General features: G+C 43.2%; 1 protein-coding gene across 6 annotated transcripts in view; it reads right to left on the bottom strand.

The window, feature by feature from the left end:
* Positions 1 to 2289: 2289 nt before the first annotated feature.
* Positions 2290 to 21488, bottom strand: part of PRDM1 (PR/SET domain 1) — a 56422-nt gene continuing 37223 nt past the window's right edge. For 3 of the 6 annotated variants that reach the window (XM_032684104.1, XM_032684108.1, XM_032684103.1), the window contains exons 3-7: positions 18498 to 18617; positions 15109 to 15361; positions 6267 to 7375; positions 5831 to 5959; positions 4840 to 5415 (exon numbers count right to left, since the gene is read on the bottom strand). In XM_032684104.1, the coding sequence (XP_032539995.1) occupies positions 4840 to 5415; positions 5831 to 5959; positions 6267 to 7375; positions 15109 to 15361; positions 18498 to 18617 (2187 nt within the window). Of the gene's footprint in view, positions 5416 to 5830; positions 5960 to 6266; positions 7376 to 15108; positions 15362 to 18497; positions 18618 to 19222; positions 21041 to 21488 lie in introns of those variants that run through there. The other 3 variants (XM_032684106.1, XM_032684107.1, XM_032684102.1) reach the window with 3 other exon arrangements.

Below are 21488 nucleotides of genomic sequence, written 5' to 3' on the forward strand. Positions count from 1 at the left end.
TCGATTGATGTGCCAATGTGCTCTTTACCAGCTCTTCCACGTGCTGCTCATGAGAACGGGAAGGGCAGCAGCTGTACTGGTTGCCAGATGAGCATGTTTTAGCATCTAATGAAAAATTAAATCCTTTTGGTTTTGGGAAGTGTCACATCTTTGACAAGAAATCTTGTTTTTCTGCTGTTCCAGCAGGCCTGGTCTGCGCTGAAGTTGCCAAAATGTCAGTCTGTGCCCTCCACTTCCCAGGCTAGGCAGATGCCCTTTCTCTGCTGGTCTACTCCCACACCGTGCAGAGGATGGAGACCTCCATCTCAGTGCCAGGGTGGCTACTTTGGTGTTGTCAGTGAGTTTTCCTTAAGCCACTATGTCAGCCGGTGTTTTGCAGATACCTGCCCCATGACAGGCACATTCCTTAGCTGTACAGCATCCACTCAGCCCAGCTCATGCAGTAATTAGCCAAGTGTTTCCTGGCTGCCTTTAATTACAGCCACAACTATTTCCCTCAGTCAAACGTAACACCTCTGAATGACAGCAAAGCTTTTGGGCCGCATCCCACGCGCACGTGTTGAGACGCAGCCGTGCACTGGCAGCCACTGATTTGAACCCAAAGGGTCATACCCCCTCAGTGAGTCACGTTTTTCATTTTCGACCTCAAGGCCATAATTGCCCACACTGGGAATTTGTGGTGTCTCTCCCAATACCCAACTGAGAGACACTGGGCTTTATAAACCAGCCAGAAGGACAAGATCCTCCTTACATCTGTGTTTTAGTCTGTCTCAGCTGTAATTCATCCTATCCTGTGGCAAAGCAGCTCAGCTGGCAAGGCCACATTGCCCAACATGCTTGATCCCCCAACATTTTCACAGTGACGGCAGCAAGATGGGCTTCAATCCTGCCTGCCCACAGGCTGCCAATGCCTCTGTGCTGGGGGCACATGGTCTCCCAGGACTGCATTTTGTGGCAGCACCCAAGTCAATGAGCTTTTCCCCCCTGCACCTTGCTAACGCTGTTGCGGTTCGCCGACCTGGTGGTGGTGGTGTTGCCGTGGCTGAAACCCGCTGTATTGCTGGTCGGAGCACACGCCTTCAGCAGCTTCCAAGCAGCTTGGGGGCTGCCAGAAACCAAGACAGCAGCTGCCGGGCTCGGCCTTGCGAGGCTGTGATCTATAACGTGCATTGTCTTTTTATGTAATGTGTTTTATTAAACATCTTCTAAAGCTTACAAGTGTCCCCAGGACATAACTCTCCAGCGCAACGTAATGCTTTGCCAAGTAATGAAGTATGATTTATGGCGGTAATGGTTATCCTATGTTTTTTTTTTTAAAAATTATTACAGCAATAGCTCTGTCGAATATGGGAATATAACATGCTGCATTTGGCACGTTTATGACAATAGTGCTCTGGTTTTCTTAACTCCACAGTTCAGTGTTGGCAGTATTTCAAATTCTTGAGACAGATGTTTAAATGAATTTTTTTAAGAGGACAGTGAAATACTTTTAAAACATCATACGGTGCTGAGTGTCTCAATATGCGCGGGAACATTATTTCTTTAACATTCAGGTAGGGCAGGGCAGCACATGGCCTTTCTGGTTTAGATCTCTTAGTAAGTGATGGAAGTAGCAAATGTTGAATTAGCTTTCTGGGGCATCCTGTCCTGCTGTTACTTTTGGGCGGAGGTGGGGAAGGGGACAGACACTTGGCCTTCTCCCGAATTTAGTATGTATTCACATCTCCTTTGTGAGCACTTACAACAGATCCACGTTTGTTTTGAATGCAGTTCCCACCATGCTGAGACAGGACTAAGTGGTCTCACACTGACATTTTGAGTGTGTCATTGTGGTCCCAGTGGTTAGGGTTTCAGGCCAGAAATGACAATCATTTGGAAAAATGTAAATGAGAACCCTGGTCACATATCTGCAAGGCAGATAGCATTCAAATATTTCCACTGAAACACTGAAAATTTTGGGGGTTTTTTTGGTCGTTTTTGTTGTTGTGGTTGGTTTTTGTTTATTTGTTTTGTTGGTTTTTTTCACAGGTACTGCCTGAAACTGAGGAAAGAGTTGTAAACAACGAAGGCATGGGTATTTGGCTCTGGCATTGCTGTTTACAACTTTCAATCAGGGAAAATCAGAACCCACAAAGGCAAAAGTCAGCATTGCTGGAGATACCATTGCCCTCGCCATAGCACACATTTGGGGCCGGGAGGGGATGGTGCCCCACATCTAGGCTATGCACCCACTCAGTGCGGAGAGATTGAAGACAAGAGAAGCATCAGTAAAGCAATGAACACTTATATTTAATTTACATTTGACAATTTGCACATAAATAATGATGTAAACCAATACGTAAACATATGATAGTTTGTTGTTCTAGCAAAGTAAAAAGCCTGTTAACTTTGGTCAGAGTCTTTCTCAAGAGAGACAAAAAAGCCCCCAAAAACACTGTTGATTGTTGCTACATTCACATGTAAAACGTCTAAGGGAAGGGGGAAACAGTAAAGAGAAGTAACAATTCTTAAAGCTGATGTATATAAATTCTTGTAAAATTTGTGTCAAATACAAGAAAGCACTACAGGCAATAATAGGAAAAGTGTGTGTCCAGTGACAGAGTAGTGATACTTTGGTTTTTCCTACAATTAAGTACTATATTTATGAACTATTGCTACATTTAAAAGATGTCAGCCTCACAATTTGCAGAAGTGGAAATGTAATGAACTGTAGTCCTTCAAAACCTGTGTTGAGAGACTTGTATTTCAGGATTGTTTGTTTTTCTAACAGAAGCCATTAAAACGAAGCTTGCTGAAAAAAAAAAAGAAAAAGATCACTGAATCTTGGATTGCTGAGGTGGGCTATTTTAAATTTTGTAAGAATATAACCAGACAAAAAAAGATACGTGGACGGGAGTTGTGTAATAATGCTACTTGTATTTATGTGAGTTAAATTCTTCAAATCATTGATGGCAGGGTACAATGAGACGAGGGGCTTGTGTCAACTAACTTCCCTCCTGCCCTTACTGTGATTTGTGACCACATCAAACATGGGTCATGTTTGGCTTCTTTCCAAGTTCTTTCAGTTACATTTTCTGGCTTTCTGTTGACTGACCACCAGCCTCCTTCCCCCCCCCAGTGCAGACTGCCGGGAGAGCAGGGAGCTGACAAGCCCTGTCCTGCAAACAGGGTCATTCCCACAGAATTCACTGGGACGCCAGTGTGGATGATGTCATTCATGTAAGGTGTTTGCAAGTTCCAGCTCCACCTGGACAACTGTACATGTGTACTTGCAAGTGATGAATGCCTTGGTACAATCTTCTGTTTTTGAGGTCACTGGTTATATGCAAAACTGGGTAACATTTGATTTTCACACTTAGATGAAAAATAAGTTTTATTACATGGTTTGGCTCACAACTTAAGTGGTATAAATATATATACATATACATATATAGTATAGTGGTATAAATATATCTATAAATATACATGTATTCTTTGCTACACCTCAAACATCACCATATCATCTTTGGGCTTAGCAAAACAAAAAGATAAAAGGACGTGCATTCTATCTTTCCCTGTGCACATTTTGGTTTCTTCTCTAAAGTAGCAAAGCATTTAGTTAAAACAGCATTGTCTGCACCACTGGACACAAGCACTGAGGTAATTGTTGTTCAACAACTTTGCAATGCCCTTTTCTTCTTTAATTAAATTAACCACAAAATGTACAAACACAAATACTGAGAAAAATCTGAGTCGTACAGGAAGGAAGAAAAAAATTTATGTGCCAGGAAAGGACTTTGTTTCCCACTTTTACCCAGGCAAAGTGGGAGAGGAAAATACAAGTAAAACCGAACCCCTTCTTTCTCAGGGAATCTGACCGTCTTTTTTTTTTTATCCCTGGAAGGCTCTGGCCAAAAAAACAAAACAAAACAAAAACCAGAAGAAAGAAATCTGCCAAAACCCTAATTTCGGGCAGAATATTAAGAATAATTGTTTCTTTGCTTTTAAACTGCTTTTGGAAATAAAAGAATGTGAGATTTTATTTTTGAAAAACCACGTTAAGCTCATGCATTCCTTTGGTCTTAAAGTTACGTGACAATGTGTGGGGCTAGAGCTGTTTTCTAAAACCTGTGGTACTGTCCATGGCAGGTCAGTGCCACGTCTGTTCCAGGTAGAGCTGCAGGTAGAAGAATCTTTCTCCTCTCCTCAGAGAGGCAGGGGAAACAGTTTCTTCCCTGCTTGCTGCTACTCTGGGTTGTTGATTTGGTTATTTTTTTTTCCTTTTCTATTCCCAGTGGGGTGATTTGCACATAAAAGTACATGGTATTTTTTTCAAACATGATCTAGGATTCTGTATGTCACATGTCCAACTTTGGCAATATGAAAAACCGCATTTGTTCAAAAGACATTGGTACATAAAACACATTTACTGAAACCCCAATCTTAGGTTCTTAAAACAGATGTGCAGAAAAACATATCTACAAAGAATGGCCATAAAACAAAAAATAAAAACATTTAAAGTAAAAATTACAATGAATTTTCCAGTCATTGTAAACATTTTCCTAATTATTGCTTTTAGAATGATTAATTGCATAATAAATTATGAAGTACTATCATTGAAAAAATAGTTATGGATAAATGATTGTCTTTTAGTAACTGGCGAGGCAATGCACAGTCCTTTGCCCCTTTTTATGCCCTGAGAAAACAGTAACTTTGGAGTTCCTTCTTTCAGCTGGAGAGCGTAGGGAAACTACTGTAAGCCAAGATTGCTTTGCAGCATTGAAACTACGTACAAGCAACTGCTACAGGCACCCTGACTTGCCAAGTCATAAATAAAAAAAATCACTTTGCCAAAAAGTCTTAAGGGTCCATTGGTTCAACTGTTTCTTGCTTGACCTTTACAGGTAACAGAGGTAGTGGATGACCGTGAGGCAACTTCATAATTGACAGATCTGACGACTCGTAAAGGTTGCATCCTGACGAGATAAGCCCATTTCCTAGGTTCCTCTGTAGAGATACTTTCAGATTAGCTCCTTCCATTTCTCTCCTGAGCAGGGTCAGTATATCCTTTTCCACGATCGATGTTAAGTCGATATTGTCCTCCACTTCTTCCAACTTGTCAGCATTGTCACTGATGTCGAACTTCTCGATCTCCTCATTGATTCGATTCAGGTCCTCCATGGAGAGGCCAGAGGCAGGAGCGACGGGGCAGTTGCCCTTCAGGTGGACCTGGAGGCTGCAGAGGTGAATGTAGCTCTTGTGGCAGTGGATGCATTTATGGGGGCGTTCCCGGGTGTGGAGACGCTTGTGCAGCTTTAGGTGCACAAACTGGGTGAATTTGGCTGGGCAGAGCTTGCACTGGTAAGGCTTCTCTCCAGAGTGGAGCCGCAGGTGGGTTTTGAGATTGCTGGTGCTGCTGAACCGCTTGTGACAAACCTAATGTGGGGGGTGGCAGAGAAACAGTGAATGAGTGGGAGGGGATTTTATGGTTTAAATCACAGACACCTAGGAGGAGACAGCAGGATGAAGCAGCAGCTTTTTATGTCTTCACACTTTCTCATAAAGGGAAAAAAAAATCCCCACCTTTTTTACTTAAATAATGATGAATGGCATTTTGAGTGTGGCTGATGGCAAAACTGTATCAGGCAGATGTTGCTCTGGCAGGCTACAAGCAATCCTGCTCTCTCCCAGATGCTGCTGCACCAGGGCTGTGCATGCCTGTGGTGTGGACTCCAGCCCTGAGCAGCCAAGGGTTTGTCATTCAGCTCTCCCTGAACACCGTTCGGGATGTGCACAAGCTCTGCCGTCCCTTCGGCCTCCAAGGGAAGTCGTCTCTGTGTGTGTTACATACCTGACACTCATGGGGTTTTTCTCCCGTGTGTACCAGATAGTGCTTCTGGAGGTGAGCCAACTGTGTGAAGCCTTTATTGCAAGTCTGGCATTTAAATGGTCTCTCTCCACTGTGTACTCTGAGGTGCACCTATGGAGAAACAAAGCAATTAACAATTTGCAGTTTCCAGTACTATAACAAAAGTACTTTCAGATGTTTCCTAGAGTCAGCGGAAGAGTCCCATTGCCAAAATACAATGTCATCTAGTTAATTGGGTGGTGTCAGCATTAAAACACACAACGATGATTTCTTGTGGGGAGTGGGGGATGCTGTATTAAGCCCAGACAGATAAACAGCCAAACAAGTAAGGGAGGCCTGTCTCCACTTTTCCTTGAAAACTACAGGGAGAAACCTGAGCCCTTCCCAGGAGACTCCTGTCTTATTCTCCACTGCCTACCTTCAGATTGGAGAGCTGGCCAAAGGTCTTGGAGCAAACATTGCATTCATACTTGATCTTCCCATTTTGCTTCTTAAGTGGGTATGGGAGAGTTTTGTAACCGGTCACATTCCTCTTACTTTTAATGAGATTCATGGCTTCTTCACCGCCGGTGGCAGCCAACACCACTGAGGTAGGTTTAGGTTGCATTATATGTTCCGAACTGGCTGCTGTACCAGCGGTGGGTGACCCACTGGTAGGGCTGCATGGCTTGTCCTTCATGCTGGCAGCAGCGCCTGTGATAGAGAAGGCACTGTTAGGTGCTGGTATGAGGAAGTCTCTTGGATGATCAGGCTGCAGCAATCGACGGCCTCCTTCACTCGGCAATGAACTGGGGAGTGTGGTGGGGTTCAGCATGTGGTGGGAAAGGCTACCTCCACTGAGCAGGTTGCCATAAAGAGGATACATCCTTGGGAAGAGATTGAAATTGTTGATGCCATTGATATTGTTCAAAGCACTCAGGTTATTACAGCTCATATTGAATGGAGGTAACAGGAATTTGGGGTAGTGGGGGTTATAGGATGGTAGAAAGGTAGGTGGGAGGTGGCCAGGGGGTGCATATCCAGGGTAAGACCCTAATCCTTCTGAGCCATACGATCCATTCAAGTAAGAGTATGGCTCTCTGTGCTCTTGGGAAGTAGGTGCCAGAGGTGAAACAGTGACCCCTGGACTGCTGTGAGGGCTTGAACTTTTTAAACTTTGGTCTGGGCTGCTCCTCCCAGAAGGACTCGGTGTAGTAGATGCCTGGATGGGTGAGTGAGTAATGTAGCTGGGTCTGTCCATCCCGTATGCTAAGGAAGCTTTCAGATAGTCTTCTGGAATGTGAGGTCGGATTGGGTAGACAACTCGAGGGAAGAAACACCTCTCCGGGCTATAGTTTTTACGCAAATCATCCAAGTCTTTTTCTGGAGTAACTGGTGAAATGTTGGTCTGGAAGAAGTCTTTTCCTTTTGGAGGATTGGATTCCATTTTCAGGATTTCTTTCACACTGTGCTCCTTCTTTGGGATGCTCTTCTGATAAAGCTCATCCTTATCAGCACTGTGCTGCTTTGGATTAATGTGGGTTTGTGCTGAAATACAAAGACAAGGTAATGATTACTTAGATATGTCACTGGTATTATCTCTTTTCAAAACACAATCTAACTCCTACAAGTTTAGTGGGAAGGAAGGGCTACTCTCAAAGATGAGCAATCATTTAACTTGCCAAAAGACTAATTTTTGTGTGAAGAAATGCCTGCTGGTATTAAGTGTTAATAAAAAGCATTGTTAATTTAAGGGATACCAGACAGTACATACAGATCTGGATGATGATGCATTTGCAGAGTGTTAGTCTCCACTCTGCAAACTGATTTCACCTTTCTTTCCCCTTAAATTTGACTAGCTTTGCTGTTGAATGTGTCTTTAAGCAGTATTTCTAATAAATGTGGTAACGAGCATTTGTTCATAATACAGGTTTAACAGAAGGACTTTGCAGAACACAAACTCCCAGAAATGTTCCTCAGTAAAATAACAAGGCATGACAAATCAGCTTTTGCCAAACCGCAGCAGTCACTTCACCAGCCAGTTCAATTACTTACAGTACCAAAAAAACCATGGCTGGCTAGGATGAAAGCCTTCTTCAAAGCGAAGGTATTCTCCATCAGTAAACAGATCATTACTCATTAAATATACTGCTTAGGAACATCTACAACAAAGCAGACTATTTACTGCAGATTTCTGTGGCATTCAGTCTATGCAAAGCTCCTCTACTTACAGCTGTACTTTATAAAAAAAATGCTGAAGCAAAGCAAAAGAAAGCAAGACTGGTTGGCTCCAGCTTAAGTTGAAATGTACTTTAGCAAAAAAAAAAAGAAAAAAAAAAGGAAAAAGAAATACATATTTAGAAGGAAATAGAAGCTAGCATCCATTCATCTCAGTTCAGCACATACTCCATTTATTTGTATTCAAAGACCTTGCTGTCTGGACATACTACAATGTAGACAGTACACTGAAAGGCGTCTTCAGTAGAAAAAGAAGTCTGCTTTTATCTAAGTTAGTAATTAAAAAATCTTGATTACTTGTAAAGTATTTTATTATGGGGAAAATCTACAAAACTACATAATCATGCTTAGTTATGTGCACGGCTTTCCATCAGGAGTTACAAATCAACACCGGTATGTATGTGACTCAAAAATATTACAGTACTTTAGACACTTTTCTCCTTCCATGACTGACTGCTCTTACTTCACTATCTGAGGTGAGAAACAGTTATTTCTGCAGGATCATCTGAACCCAGCAAGTAACATGAGAACAGGCAATGACCATGCTGCTTTCAACATGGATTCTTTGCTTCACTATTCACTACCCTGAAGGAATCTATCATTTGGCAACATTACCCTATAAGGCAAAGAAACAGCCATTTATTAAACGTATCCAACAGAACAGCTGCTTTCAAAGCATGCTCCTACTCACAGCAATGCACTTTACAGTAGCATCCTTTTTCAAATGGCATTAGCAAGCAAATTTAGTTTGAGATATGTGAGCAGTTTGTGTATTTTCAAGCTGTGATGAAATGCAATCAAATATTCAATTAAAACATTTATGATAAAACTCAAAGGTGTTGTACAGCAAGCATATGCACACATAAATGCACAGATTACTTCTCTCAATGTTGAAAGTTTAATGCAGAGCTGTATAAAAAATTAAATAATAGCATATTATTTATGTTGTCTAGCTTTAAAAATCATCTACTTTCTTTGGTCATTTTGTCTGCACTCGTGGACTGGTAACTGATTTTCTCAAAGTCCACCAGATTTTTGGGCATAACACTGAGGTCCTACTAGCTTCAAGAAGCTCCACAATGGCACTGGGGATATTATCTGTGTCTTCTTATCAGCTGCCTTTCACCACACCAGTGCCGAAGAGCAAACATTTCCAGTGACACTATCAGCATTGGGAAGTATCAAGACCGGGCAGTATTGAAAGCTGCATGGGGGGGGTGGAAAGTGGGACTTGTGAAGCCTCGCAGCAGGAAAAATAAATAAATACCACCTTATCAGGCCCATATCAGTTTCTCAGTGGGGTCTGTCAAGCAGGAAGTTCAAACTGACACTTTTTTCTTCTAAAGAAAAAAATCCAGGGGGAGGGGAAGAGGAAGGAGAAGTGCTGGTGCTGCTGGAAAAGCGACAGAGAAACTGGGGCCGCTTCAGCTGGAGGAACAGCTCCTACTGTCACAAGGTTAAACACGAGGGTGGGGACATACGTGCCTTACACACAGGAGCAAGCCCATGAGTGACAGAAAGGAAGCTCAAGCAGAGAGTGAAACTTTCTTTGTGCAACAAGCCCATGCTCCCACTTGACTCACTAAAGATAATTGCTCTTTCCTTCCTTTCTGAATTTTCCCAGTAAAGCCTTCCTTCCCACTAATTTCCATGTGTAGACAGAAGTTGCGATATTTAAAGTTTATTTTTTAAGTCTAATTGTGACAAGTCTCTTTAGTTTGAAAGCTATTTTTGGTCCAAAAATCCCCTCTTGGCTTTTTCCCTTATTACCTGAGCACAAGGGACACTTGGGAACACCAGAGAGATCAAAACATAAACAAGTATGTCAGCACTGTGTAAAATAAGAGAAGGTAATGTTGTGGGCCAAGGAGAGGTTCCTAGGTTTTATGCTGAAGGTGGATTTAAACCAGGGCTGAAACTGATTGAGAGGTTTACAATCTTCCTTGTTGTTCTTATAGGAGCCACACTTCAGAGACATATTTTTTATAAATGGATTTTTTTTTAAAACTTGTGATCTTAGATTTAAGTTTTTACCAATCAGAATGTCTCCCTCTTGCTCTTGAAATGCATTTCTCCCCCCTGCCCCCATATACACACATACATATATACACACACACACACTACACACTAAATATAGGCACATACTCTTCCAAGATCTGTCTAGTTTCTGCGGTCAGAGAGACACGGAAAAGAGATTCATGACAAAACAAGAACAGTGCAGCTGCATTTTTAAGTTACTGATCTGAGGGGAGAGGGGGAAAAAAGAAAGAAAAAAACCTCCAGACGTGCCTCTTGAGGAGCCTGATCCACTTCTGAGGTCAACAGATTATTTAGTTAGATCTGAGATTAGTGAGTGCGTGCAAGGAGAAAAAGGACAAAACTGCTGTTACTTTTAAGCATTAACAAAACTTGAGTGGAGGGGCTGCCTGAAGTCACTCCAATGTGGGTGTTCCAGCTACAGACTGCTGCAGAGCTGTAGGTTTTGCTCTCGGTTCTTGTGCTCTGAGCTGTAGCCTGAGAAAGATTTCATAAAAACAATGATCTGGTTTTTTCTAAAAACTTGAAAAACGGTTGTAGGCAGACAGTAATTTCAATAGTAATTTCAGGAGTGAGATGGTACTGAGCACTTCGAGTGGTGAAGCTTAATTATGCCGATTCACATTTTCGATCTAAATTAAGCATTTCTTTTGCTAGTAGTAAGAGAACCTCGAAGTTGTGAAGCGGGCAAAACAAAGAGTGTTTACACTCAAAATGAGAATGGAGACCAACATTCAGAAGTACATAATTTGATCATCTGTTTTCTGAATCTGTCCAAGGCAGGGTGGCATACCTTTGAAAACTTTTTGCTCAGAGAAGGTCTTTAAGGGAGCCTTCAAATAATCCTCCATATGAAATCCAACTTTAGTCCCCAAATTCTGGCTTTGTGAAGAAAACCTTTCATATCACTTAAAAATAATTTTTCCTGAGCCCTTTTGAACATTCCAGGAGGCATTTTTTTAAGCAAGTGCAGATGTTTCCTCTCAACCCAAACAGAAAAGCTTCAAAACCAGAAAGTGAAACTGCCCATAAACAAAAGGGAAAGCGAGCGGCAGGGCTGAGCTAACGGCCAGCATGTCAGGGCCAGTAGGAAGAAGAAAAGAATAAATTGCATTTAAGAAAAAAATATTAAAACCTTAATCTTTATAGAAGCTGAAACGTTTAAAATAATGCCTCATTAAACCTGTTAATGAAACAAAAAAGATTGCCAAATATTTTGTAAATATGCAAATTTTCTTTCCCCAACTTGAACTTTTTTTTCTGAAGCTTGACCAAAAGATGTCACCTGCCTGCACTTGACTGAGGAGACAAACATGACAGAGCAGCAGGAAGTTGCATCATATGATTGCGATATATGAACATTATTATCAAATAGTCACGTCCCGAGTCAATGCAATTGTTTGGATTTTGTTGCGTTTTTGTTGGGGGTTTTTTGTTGGTTTTTTTTTAACTGTTACCCTCTCCACTGTCCACCCCAAAATAGTCCTCCCATGATGAGGTAAGAATGAAATGCTAAACTATGTGGGAACCCGGAAGCAAATTTCCTCAGTCTGTTTGCTAAATAGTCCAAATATAAAATATCACAGACTAAAAGACAATGTGAAGGAGCAGCTGAATGAAGTTTAGGCCCATTTAACAAATTACCAAAAATTTATTTTTTTGCCAGCAGAATATGGAAATCTTGTGCCCCCATACTTAGAACTATTTCCTGGACAACGGCACCATCTGAAGGTGACATCTTAAATCCTGACAGAAAACATCAGGGGCCTCAAAACAGGCAAGAAAGGGAAGGGGATTGATTAAAATGAGACTGAATTTCTACCGCTGGGATAATGTGGAAGTCTTTTCTCTACCACTGTTGTGCAACTCCTTGCAGGCACTTCAACATCCACTTGAAGTTACGTAGCTCCACTTGGAGCTAATCATGGCTGTGAAGGTAGTAGGTGTGTGCTCCAGCGTCTGAAGGACTGGGTCAAAGGCCCCAATTCAAGAAAACACAGAGGACAGGGTTAAACCCACAACTAAGTACATGCCTAATTGCTGTCTTGAATCTGGATGCTTTCCTTCTACAGGGCACAAATGAACTAACGCTGGGCAAGTTACCTTTAATTTGAAAGTTTGCTGTTACAGAGGCAAGTAGATGTTATATGTGGATGTGTAAATATATTTATGCTCTAAAGTGGTAGTTCTCTCATTTTTGAGGCCACTAATTACAGGAAATAAAGCCAGAGAAATTCCCTGATACATTTTTCCCCAGAGGCCCATCCTGCTCTGGTGCTTAAAGAGGAACTGAGATTCTGAACTCCAAGATCATGATCCTCAAACCCCTGAGGCACTTAAAGCAGCTGCCTGTATTTTACGTGGTAAGACTGGAAGGTCTCCGTAGGTGTGTGTCCCAGGTGACCTCGCCTGTCCTGGGCTGGGCAGCCAACCAAAGTACGGACGGCTCTTCCAAAGCCTCCTGCAGGCACCAGTGAGCTCTGCATACCCTAGACAGGGCAGAGGGATAGGTCTGAGTGCAACACACCACAGCCACTGGCTGCCTCATGTTTGCACCAGTGCATGTCCCGTGGAAGGGGGCCCTGACTTCAGGGGACCTGCTGTGGGACCTGGATCCCAACTTTCCCTCCCTCTTCCTCAGAGGTTGCCAAAACCAACAGCCAGGAGCTGGGAGGGGTAGAGATGCTCACCTGCTCCTTTGAGAGAAGCCATGCCACTTTAAACATCAAATTACTAGCAATCCTTTTATCTGGAGAGGACTTTCTTGACTTCCTAGCAGGTGCTGGTGTGGGGGTCTCCTCAAGCAAGACAGTGTTAAGATTGTTTTGGTGGGCCAAAGCCCCACATCTGCAGCAGGTGCAACGTGCTAATGATCTGGTGACAAGCCCTCTGCACTTTACTCATAGTACCTTGGTCACGCTTTGTGATAGAGAGAGAGGTTGTAGAGGCAGCACAATGCTCACTGATTTAAATTTAACTGGCCTGGGAGGGAAGGGGCAGAAGAAAACTAAACAGTGCTGGCATTCACTTTAAACTCATCTAGTTCCAACACTAACGCTGGAAAAACCACCCCTGCTTGCACTGCTGCTACAGGGCCTTCTGCAAATAAGCATCTTTGTGAAACTTCTAGATTTTTTTCTGTACTTTTCAAAAAAGGGCACCAAAACTTTAGAAAACCTCAATCTTTATGGTACCTGCAGGGTTTTTGGCTCAAATGCAGGTTTTAGGCCTGAATATGTCTATCATAAAAATGAGGGGGAAAATAAAAAAAAGTGAAAACTTTTTCTTATTTTGGTGAACTGCTATTTTCTTTAGGCAAAGGAAGCTAACATAAAATTTTGAAATGGTTTAAATGTAGTTATCTTAAAAGAGAAGAATGGTTATTTCAATTTCAGCACCTGGAAATACTGCAAATGTTAAGGCTGAACTACACAGTTGTGGCTCACGATCCCATTTCTTTAAATCCACATATCGAGCCTACTTTTACTAAAATGGGTTACTCTGCTGTGTCCGGACACACCACATTTTGACCACATTTGAGTAACTGGACACAGTAAGAAACACTTTAACACTTTATGAATACATTCCTTGCTACTTCTGCAAGGAAAGCTAAGGTACCAGCAGATGCAGGAAACCGATCCCGCATTTGTGTATCCTCCTAGCTAGATCTTTGCAAATTCCTCATTCACAGGAACTCTAAATGCTGTTGTCTCATCCCACTGCAGGTCCCACTGAAAAGCCAACAGTTCATCATATCAGGAAATAAAACTGCACAGAGAGCGGTGAAATGACATATGTGCAAAGATTAGAGAATCACTGAGGCAGTTTTTGAATAGAGAATATAGCTGCATAGGACATTCCCTCCCTCTCTTCTGCCTGCCATTAAAAGACAAGAAGTTTTCTTCTATTAATTTGTAAGGAAAGACAAAAAACTGATGAAAGGATGACATCCACAGAGGACAAATGTACTTTTGATTAATCTGTGTGACATCATTTTTATGATACAGGATGACATTTTAGCTCTAATGATCTCCAAAGCAACACTGATATTTTATAACCCCTTACTTGTTGCCAAATAACCGCAAAAAGTTCTTTTTATTAAAAAAACCTGCTTGTTTTTTTCTTCAAATTTCAGTGTAGGCACTGGCAGAAGGACAAAAGAATGCTCTGCTCTATCTCAGAGCAGCTGGCAGTGGGGCAGGTGGCCTAAGAGTCCATTGAGAAGTCAGCAAGAATCTTTCTCTCTCTTCAAGGGGCTCTGGGTGAGGTGCTAGGCAGTGATTAAGCTATGAGTAAAGCACCAAGACTGGAAATGGTCAGAAACCACAGAGAAACACAGAGATAAACTCCTGGAAACACCTCTTCCCTCTGCTAGCAGTGCTATTATTTTTGAACAGAAAACGAAAGCTGCGATATAAAGCCAAGAAATGGGGACAAAGTGCACTAAGCTTAAAAAACAAGTAACCCAATGCGAAGACCACAGGAGGTTTGCTCCCATAAGATAAATAAGTGTAGATGCAAGGCTCAAAGTGCATTATGCAGTAAACACGTATTTTGTCAGACACCTAGACAGAGTCATGGCACATCGCCACTTCCTGGTACAGTGAGGGCAGTCCTTTGGGAGTATGACTGGACAACCTTTAGTATATGCTATCAAAACAGATTTTTGCTCAACCTACTGTGAGATCTGGACTTGAAAAGTCAGAGTGAACCAACAGCTGTGATTCTGAAGGCAAAGGGTATATTCAGGTTGTCCATCCAGAATTTCATCAGATCAGACTCAGATTGTAAACCAGCAACTGCTCAGATTTTTTATAATCTATTTACATTTGAACAGGCACGGGGAACTCCTGTTGTGTTGGGTTTTTTAATTCCCCTTTCCTACTCCAAGCTACCTACTGTGACACAACAGGTGATGCAGCTGTGTAATTATACAACTTATTATTAGATCGTATAGGCAGAAGAGACATTACTAGCATTCCTTGCTCATACTGTAATCCACTTACTGAGGTTCATCATTGTCAGCTCTCTGGAGGAGGGATAGTGCAGCCTTTCTGCAAAGTCTCGGCAATACCACACAAGCAGCTCTTGGTTGGCAGGGATGGGCTTGATGGTATAGAAGTAGATGTTCATTCCATTCTGACAAGCAGCCAAGTTCTGTTCCTGAACAGAGTAGCCAGGGTTTACATAACGCATCCAGTTGCTCTTGTCCTCGTTAAATCCATCAATGAAGTGGTGAAGCTCACCACTTGAATAGATCTGGAATAGAGAGGAAGTGTTTATGAATATATATATCTGCACTATATGCAACACGTACATACAGAGTCCAGGGGGAAAACAATAAGTTTTTTTTTTAATGAACAGATATCACTGCAATATGAGTCCAAGCTGAGTTCCCACCTTTCCAACTATGACATCCTGAGAGTTACAAAGGTATTCAAACATAAGTACACAGTCACCTTTTCCATTTCAGCTTAGCCTGTGTCTCTGGTAGTATGGGAAAACAAGACACAAAATCTGAAATGCAGAGTACTCTCCCTGTGTGAACAGTCTACCTTATAGTCCTTTTCCTGGTGCTATGATCAACAAGTGGGTGATGCTGATGACTGCGGCTCTGAGTACATGTTGCATTAATGCTTTGAGTCACCTGTGTATAAGACTGACTGGTTGTGCTACGTCAGTCTTTCTCGCCTTTTTCTATGGCCTCTGTACTTGCAGTTTCCTACCACCTCCACCCAAAGGTTTAAACTATGCAAACATTCTCCACCCCCCACCAGAGTCCTAAAGCAACACTTGCTCATAGTTGAACTGTAACCCTTTTGTAGAAGGGCTGGGTGAGGCAAAGATGAAATTCACAGGTCATAACTTAGCGAAGATCTAGAGAGGGGCTAGCCCATGAGAAGTCACTTTTCTTATCAAGGGACATGCTCTGACTTGTCCACATAGGGGAAAGAAAACATGAATCTAAAAACTGCTTAGCGGCTTTAGGGGAAAGAAGTCCCAATCACTGACAGAAGCTACTGTTTCTTGAAATTGTAAGAATAAGAGAACTACTTTAAAGAAAAAAAATCAAGGAAAATCCAGCAGACATGTTTGTTAAAGACACATTGCTTACTTTTGGACAGAACTAGCTCTGTGCTGGATGAAATGGGGTTCCCGGGTTTCACAAAACAGATGACCAGGCAAAAGACAGACCTTGAAGCGAGAGCAGCCTGCACCAGAGATGCACCTCACTGAGCAGGAAATGCCTTTCCAAAGGGGAGACAGAGCTTATCTTATGGGGAAAACACTCCAGAGGGTGTTTCTGCCTTTGTGTTCACATTACCGTCTTTAGCACCTACCTGGCCAGGCAGCACGCCCCGCGAGCGCCCACCGGCCAGCCAGGACCCCTCCTCTGCTCCCCAAGAGCCACAGTCACAGAGGGGCAAGGCAGCCTGGCCCTTTAACGCCGGCCGCAAACACCAGAATCACTTTCTTTAAGAGTAACTTCCTGTAAACTGAGAAGGGGGAAATACATGTGGCCTCATCAAAGCAGCTTGCGAGAGATTTTGCGGTGTGTTTGTTATGAGAAAATGGAAGGGAGCTGGGTGAGTTATGCTGCATCAAGAGGAGCCTTCGGGTTTCTCTGCTCACCCCGGCTCACAAACTTCCAGGAACGCGGGGCTCCGGTGCTTGATACCTGCTGCCACTTCCCAAACCAGCCCTCCACCACTCCCACGTCAGGGCCACAGATCCGGCTCCCCTGGCAAAGGCACCCACCAGGCTCCCACTTATTCTGGGGAAGGCGAGACCAGATGTGCTGAGTCACGGCGCGGTTCCCAGAAATGACGTGGGCCCTGGGCGGCCCTGCTCCCCTCACGCGGGCAAGGCACAGGCAAGCATCCCCCGTGCACAGAGCAGATGTTCCTGCTTCTGCCAGCAAGCCCAGGATGCCTTTAATAACATGTGGAAAGTTATCTCCCACAATTTCCTTTGCATATGCAAGCCTGTGTCAGACCCCTAGGAAGGAATTAATTTTCAGTGCAGCAGTCTGTCTTGAACGAATCAAGAGATTATAACAGGGAATTTAATGATGCTTAGATGGCTCCTAGGATAGTTTTTCTGAGGATCCCTCCGCATGAAGGCTTAAAATCACATCATGAGAATGATGTCATCTTTCTTGCTGCAATATACGAATAAAGTCCTGCAAGATGTTTAGCAGTCCCTCTTCTCTGTGCTCGTCTTATTAACAACTGGCAGGACTAGGGCCAGCGTACCAGATTCGTCCTATACTGCACAAAAGCTCCCAAAAAATTCATCGAAAAGAAACTTTTTGTGGCCTTATGAATGTGAAAAGAGTTGCCTGCTTTGTAAAAATGGTCACGCAAATAACTGCCTGTGCAGTGCTTTACTGTATTGCACAAAGACGATTTGAGAAAACCAAAATGATTCAATTAAGTAGGAAGAAAGGGATATGGGGAATGCTGGTGCTTGGCCAGGGTTTCACCTGGTTATGAGGTTGGGATGTTACTAAGGCAGGCAGGCACCTGAGCACAGAGGTTTGGACACAGTCCCAAATCCATGGATTTAGGCACAAACAAAGCGTCTAGAAGGCAGCAAAACAAATCTATGGAAGGACATGGGGCTAAGGAATATTCTCTAACAAGTAATAGTGGGTCTGTAAGGAAACTGAGAATTATGTCAACTGATAAACTGGAAGCACATTCTCTTGCACAGACTGCTCAAGCAAAAATAAATTGGCTAACGCTCCCTTCCAGCTTATGCTGTGGAGTACAACTTAGGCACCACCTCTAGTGTTTGTCTCTTTTTCCTTCACTAAGATCCTTGGGCTGCTCTTCTAACAATCCTGAGGTGGACTAGAAAAATTTATGACTTGAATGATATACACTGAAGACCACCACCACCACTGTGTTATAGCAGTTCTATTCAAAACCCACGAAAAAATGTCACAAAATGTATCAAAATTGCAGAGTAAAAGTTTATGCACTACTTTCACAGCTTCTTCACAGCGGGAAAAATCAAGGATGTGATACGTGCATAAACTAGACTGACCTTCCACTGTGAAGAAATGCAAAATAGCCTACCATTACAGCAAGCAGCAGAACTATTTCTTTACAGAACTGAGCAGTGACCCGTATTGAAAGAGAGAGCCAAAGTGACAGAGAGAAGGGCTGTGCATCTCCACTGCTCTCTCCACCCACACAGTCCCTACATCCAAGACAGCCAGGCTTTTACTCAGCTTAATTCACCCACTGGCTCTGTTCATGCCAGGCAGTGTACAGAGGCTGTCCCCTGCATCAGATGGGTCTGCAGCAGGAAGTGACCCAGCTTCTCAGCCCTACTCATTTAGTGATCTGCTTACTGCAACAACATGGTGCTATTTTTTCCTGCTTACCCGCCAAAAGTATTTTCTGTTCGCATTCTTGGGAACCGTATCGCTGGTATAGATCTCTCCTACCAGGGGTCCAAAGCGTGTTCCTTTTGGGATGTACTCTTTGCTTATAACTCCAGTGACCTACAAGAAGAGCAACAGAGGATCAGTTCATTGCCAGCAGAAACTGAGAAGTCTTCCTCTTTTGCCCTGTCCCCCTTAACAAAGTAAAGCAGACAACACAAGAAATTTTCAGTGACAGGTCAGCAAAACAGAAATAAATGAACAGTCATGTTGGATACAATACAAAGAGCTTCGTAAGATATTAGCATTTTACCAAGATATATGGAAACCAATGATGAATACCACCTTAAAAATTGATTTTGTGGAAATATATTCACAAGAAGAAAGAGTAAGTGAAATGTGCAGAGACTACCAAATATCTTCAGAAGTTATTTCTTTTATCAAAGGTAACCCCCGAAAGTCTAGTTCCAGCAAACAAAAATATTCAGTATCTAGCAATCACTTCACTGCTACAGAACTCACTTTTCTAATAAGTTAGGAACTGGAATGACTGCTCCTCCAGATCAAAACGAAACCACCCTCCACCCTCCTCCATTCTTCACTCTACACCCACCCTGATAGTTAAATAGAGAACAAAACAAAAAAAAAGACAACCTACAGTTCTCTTACCAGTATACAGTGGCATACAAAACAGAATATGAAATAGGTTTGGGACATGTACTCACAGGTCACCTTCTTTTATAAAAAGGAATCAGCAGTTCCAGTAACATATATTAAGTGGGTTTGGTCAAAAAGCCATAAGGGTTTTGAAGAAAATGCTCCACTATGGTAGGTCTAGGAAATGTACTCTGGTTGTTCAGCTTCCTTCTTGACAGTAATTATACCAAAAAAAGTCACTGACCACAAATCAGGAAGCAATTCATCATTATTCAGAAGAACGTGCCTTGGAGTAACCCTTTGCAAAACACTGCTGAGTTACTGGTTTTGTCTCTCTGTTTCTCACTAATCTTCTTAAATTTAATGTATCCAAATGATGTTAAAAACCCAATAATTTTGTAATCCAAGACCCCCAAGCCCTTGCAAGATTGATCCTGCTGCTCAGATAGTGGAAAAAAAGGAAGGTAAAAAGCTCATTAATTTTGCAATATACAAACTTTCATGGCAAAATGAATTAAATATATCCCTTTAACACAACTTGTCACTTGTCTTTTTGCTCACTAGGATTTCAGAACAAGACAAGAACACCAGAAGTTGTTGATGAAGAGTGAGAGTTGTGATTACTGCTGTCTGTACCCCACAAGGGGAATCGATGTCCTTACTAAGTCAGACACATCAGCAGCAGTCATCAGACCCCACAGACAGCTCACTTCAGTGAGCTTTTATTTTTCTTTTAACAGTCCTTCTCAGCAAAGGGTGGTAGAAATCCTGGGCTCTATGGAGACAGCCCTTCACAAATTAGCAAAGCCTTCTGATTTTCTCATGCTACATTTTCTTCTGTTGTATAACCCTTAATGTATAAGAGACAGACAGAGAAATCCTTGCCTGTGTACTGGTCAAGATTAAAAATTCCAATAAATAACTAACACCTAGCATAATTTCATGTTAAATGTCGAAATAAAGGGGACAAATGACAACCATGGAATCAAGTAATCACCTGGAAACAGACTGCTGGGTGTATGCTGTGGCTGTTTGTACTCGTTTGCATTTGAACGTGTGCTTCAGCACACTACCAAAAAAATTTAAACATCAACAGTAGAGGTAGTTAAATGCTCCACTGATCTGTGCATCTGGACTGAAGGGAGAGAAGGACTTCCAGAAATTTTCCTACACCTACCATATGCTGAAACAAGCTCAGTGGCTCAGTTTTATTTTTGTCTTGCTTGTACTTGTCTCAAAAAGAGCTGAAAAAGGCAGATGTTCTTCTCATTTTCCCTATATATCTTCATTTACATCCATCTGCTCTCTCAAGAAAAGTTCACAACCAAGCTACAGCACACCCTACCAGTTTTACTACATGATAGGTTGAGTTTTTTCATGGTTTTAAAAATATCTTGGCCTTAATTAAAACGACTTTAATGAAATTCTCAGAATTTCTAGAAATCACTCCTTGAACTAGTCAACTTGAAACAGTCTCTGACACAGCAGATACTGTTTGATATCCACCTTACAGACAGAGTTTGCCTCTTCCCCGGTGTAGCTGAACACAAAGATGATTTCTCAGCCTGTACCCATCAGAAAGTTGTTTTGGCAGAGGATGTTCTTGCACAGTTGTGCCAGCACTGAAATTTTGCTAACCCAGACTAAAGCTGCCCAGATGACTTTTAGCTGAGGGTGGCTTTCTGGTTAGCAATTCTTGGCCTTCACCGTGCCCCTACAAGCTCAGCTGCAGAGGCCGATGAAGGGCACTCTCTAGGAGAAGGGTGCCAGCAGTGCCAAGGCAGGTTGGCTCCAGACTGCCGGCAACCCCCCTGCCGCAGCCAAAAGGGACTCCTGCCCCGCCGCAGTTTAGCCGGGACGGCTTAATAAGAGGTCAGGAAGCAGGGAGCTTCCGAGGGCCAGGAGGCAGGACAGCGGCGGAACTCCAGGTCCGGAGCCCGGGGTGAGCCGTTCCCGGGCTGCCGGAGGGCTGTGCCAGAGCGGCACTTCGGAGCTCTGTCCGCCAGGTGTCCCCTCGGCGGGGAGCCCTTGACGGGAGCCGCGGGCGCTCCCCAAAAACAGAGCCCCGGCGCTGCCTGCGGGGCCCGGACCGCGCCGCACGGCAGACACGCGCGACTTAGCCCACAAGTTCCTCTGCAGAGTCGTTCAGCTCCTCTCCCTTCAGAGCTTCCAGCACTGCGCCGCATCCCTCCTCTCAGTACAGCAGCATTTCCAGCAGGAAGGTGCAGCCCGGCGGTAGCCCGAGCCCGCACGGCGCTGCTGCGGCCAGGCTGCGCTCGTCGCTGCCCGAGCGGGCCGGGGCGCGCCCGCGGAGCCGCCTGCGAGCGGGGCCAG

The sequence above is a fragment of the Chiroxiphia lanceolata genome, chromosome 3, assembly GCF_009829145.1.
Source record: "Chiroxiphia lanceolata isolate bChiLan1 chromosome 3, bChiLan1.pri, whole genome shotgun sequence".
Classification (NCBI taxonomy): domain Eukaryota; kingdom Metazoa; phylum Chordata; class Aves; order Passeriformes; family Pipridae; genus Chiroxiphia; species Chiroxiphia lanceolata.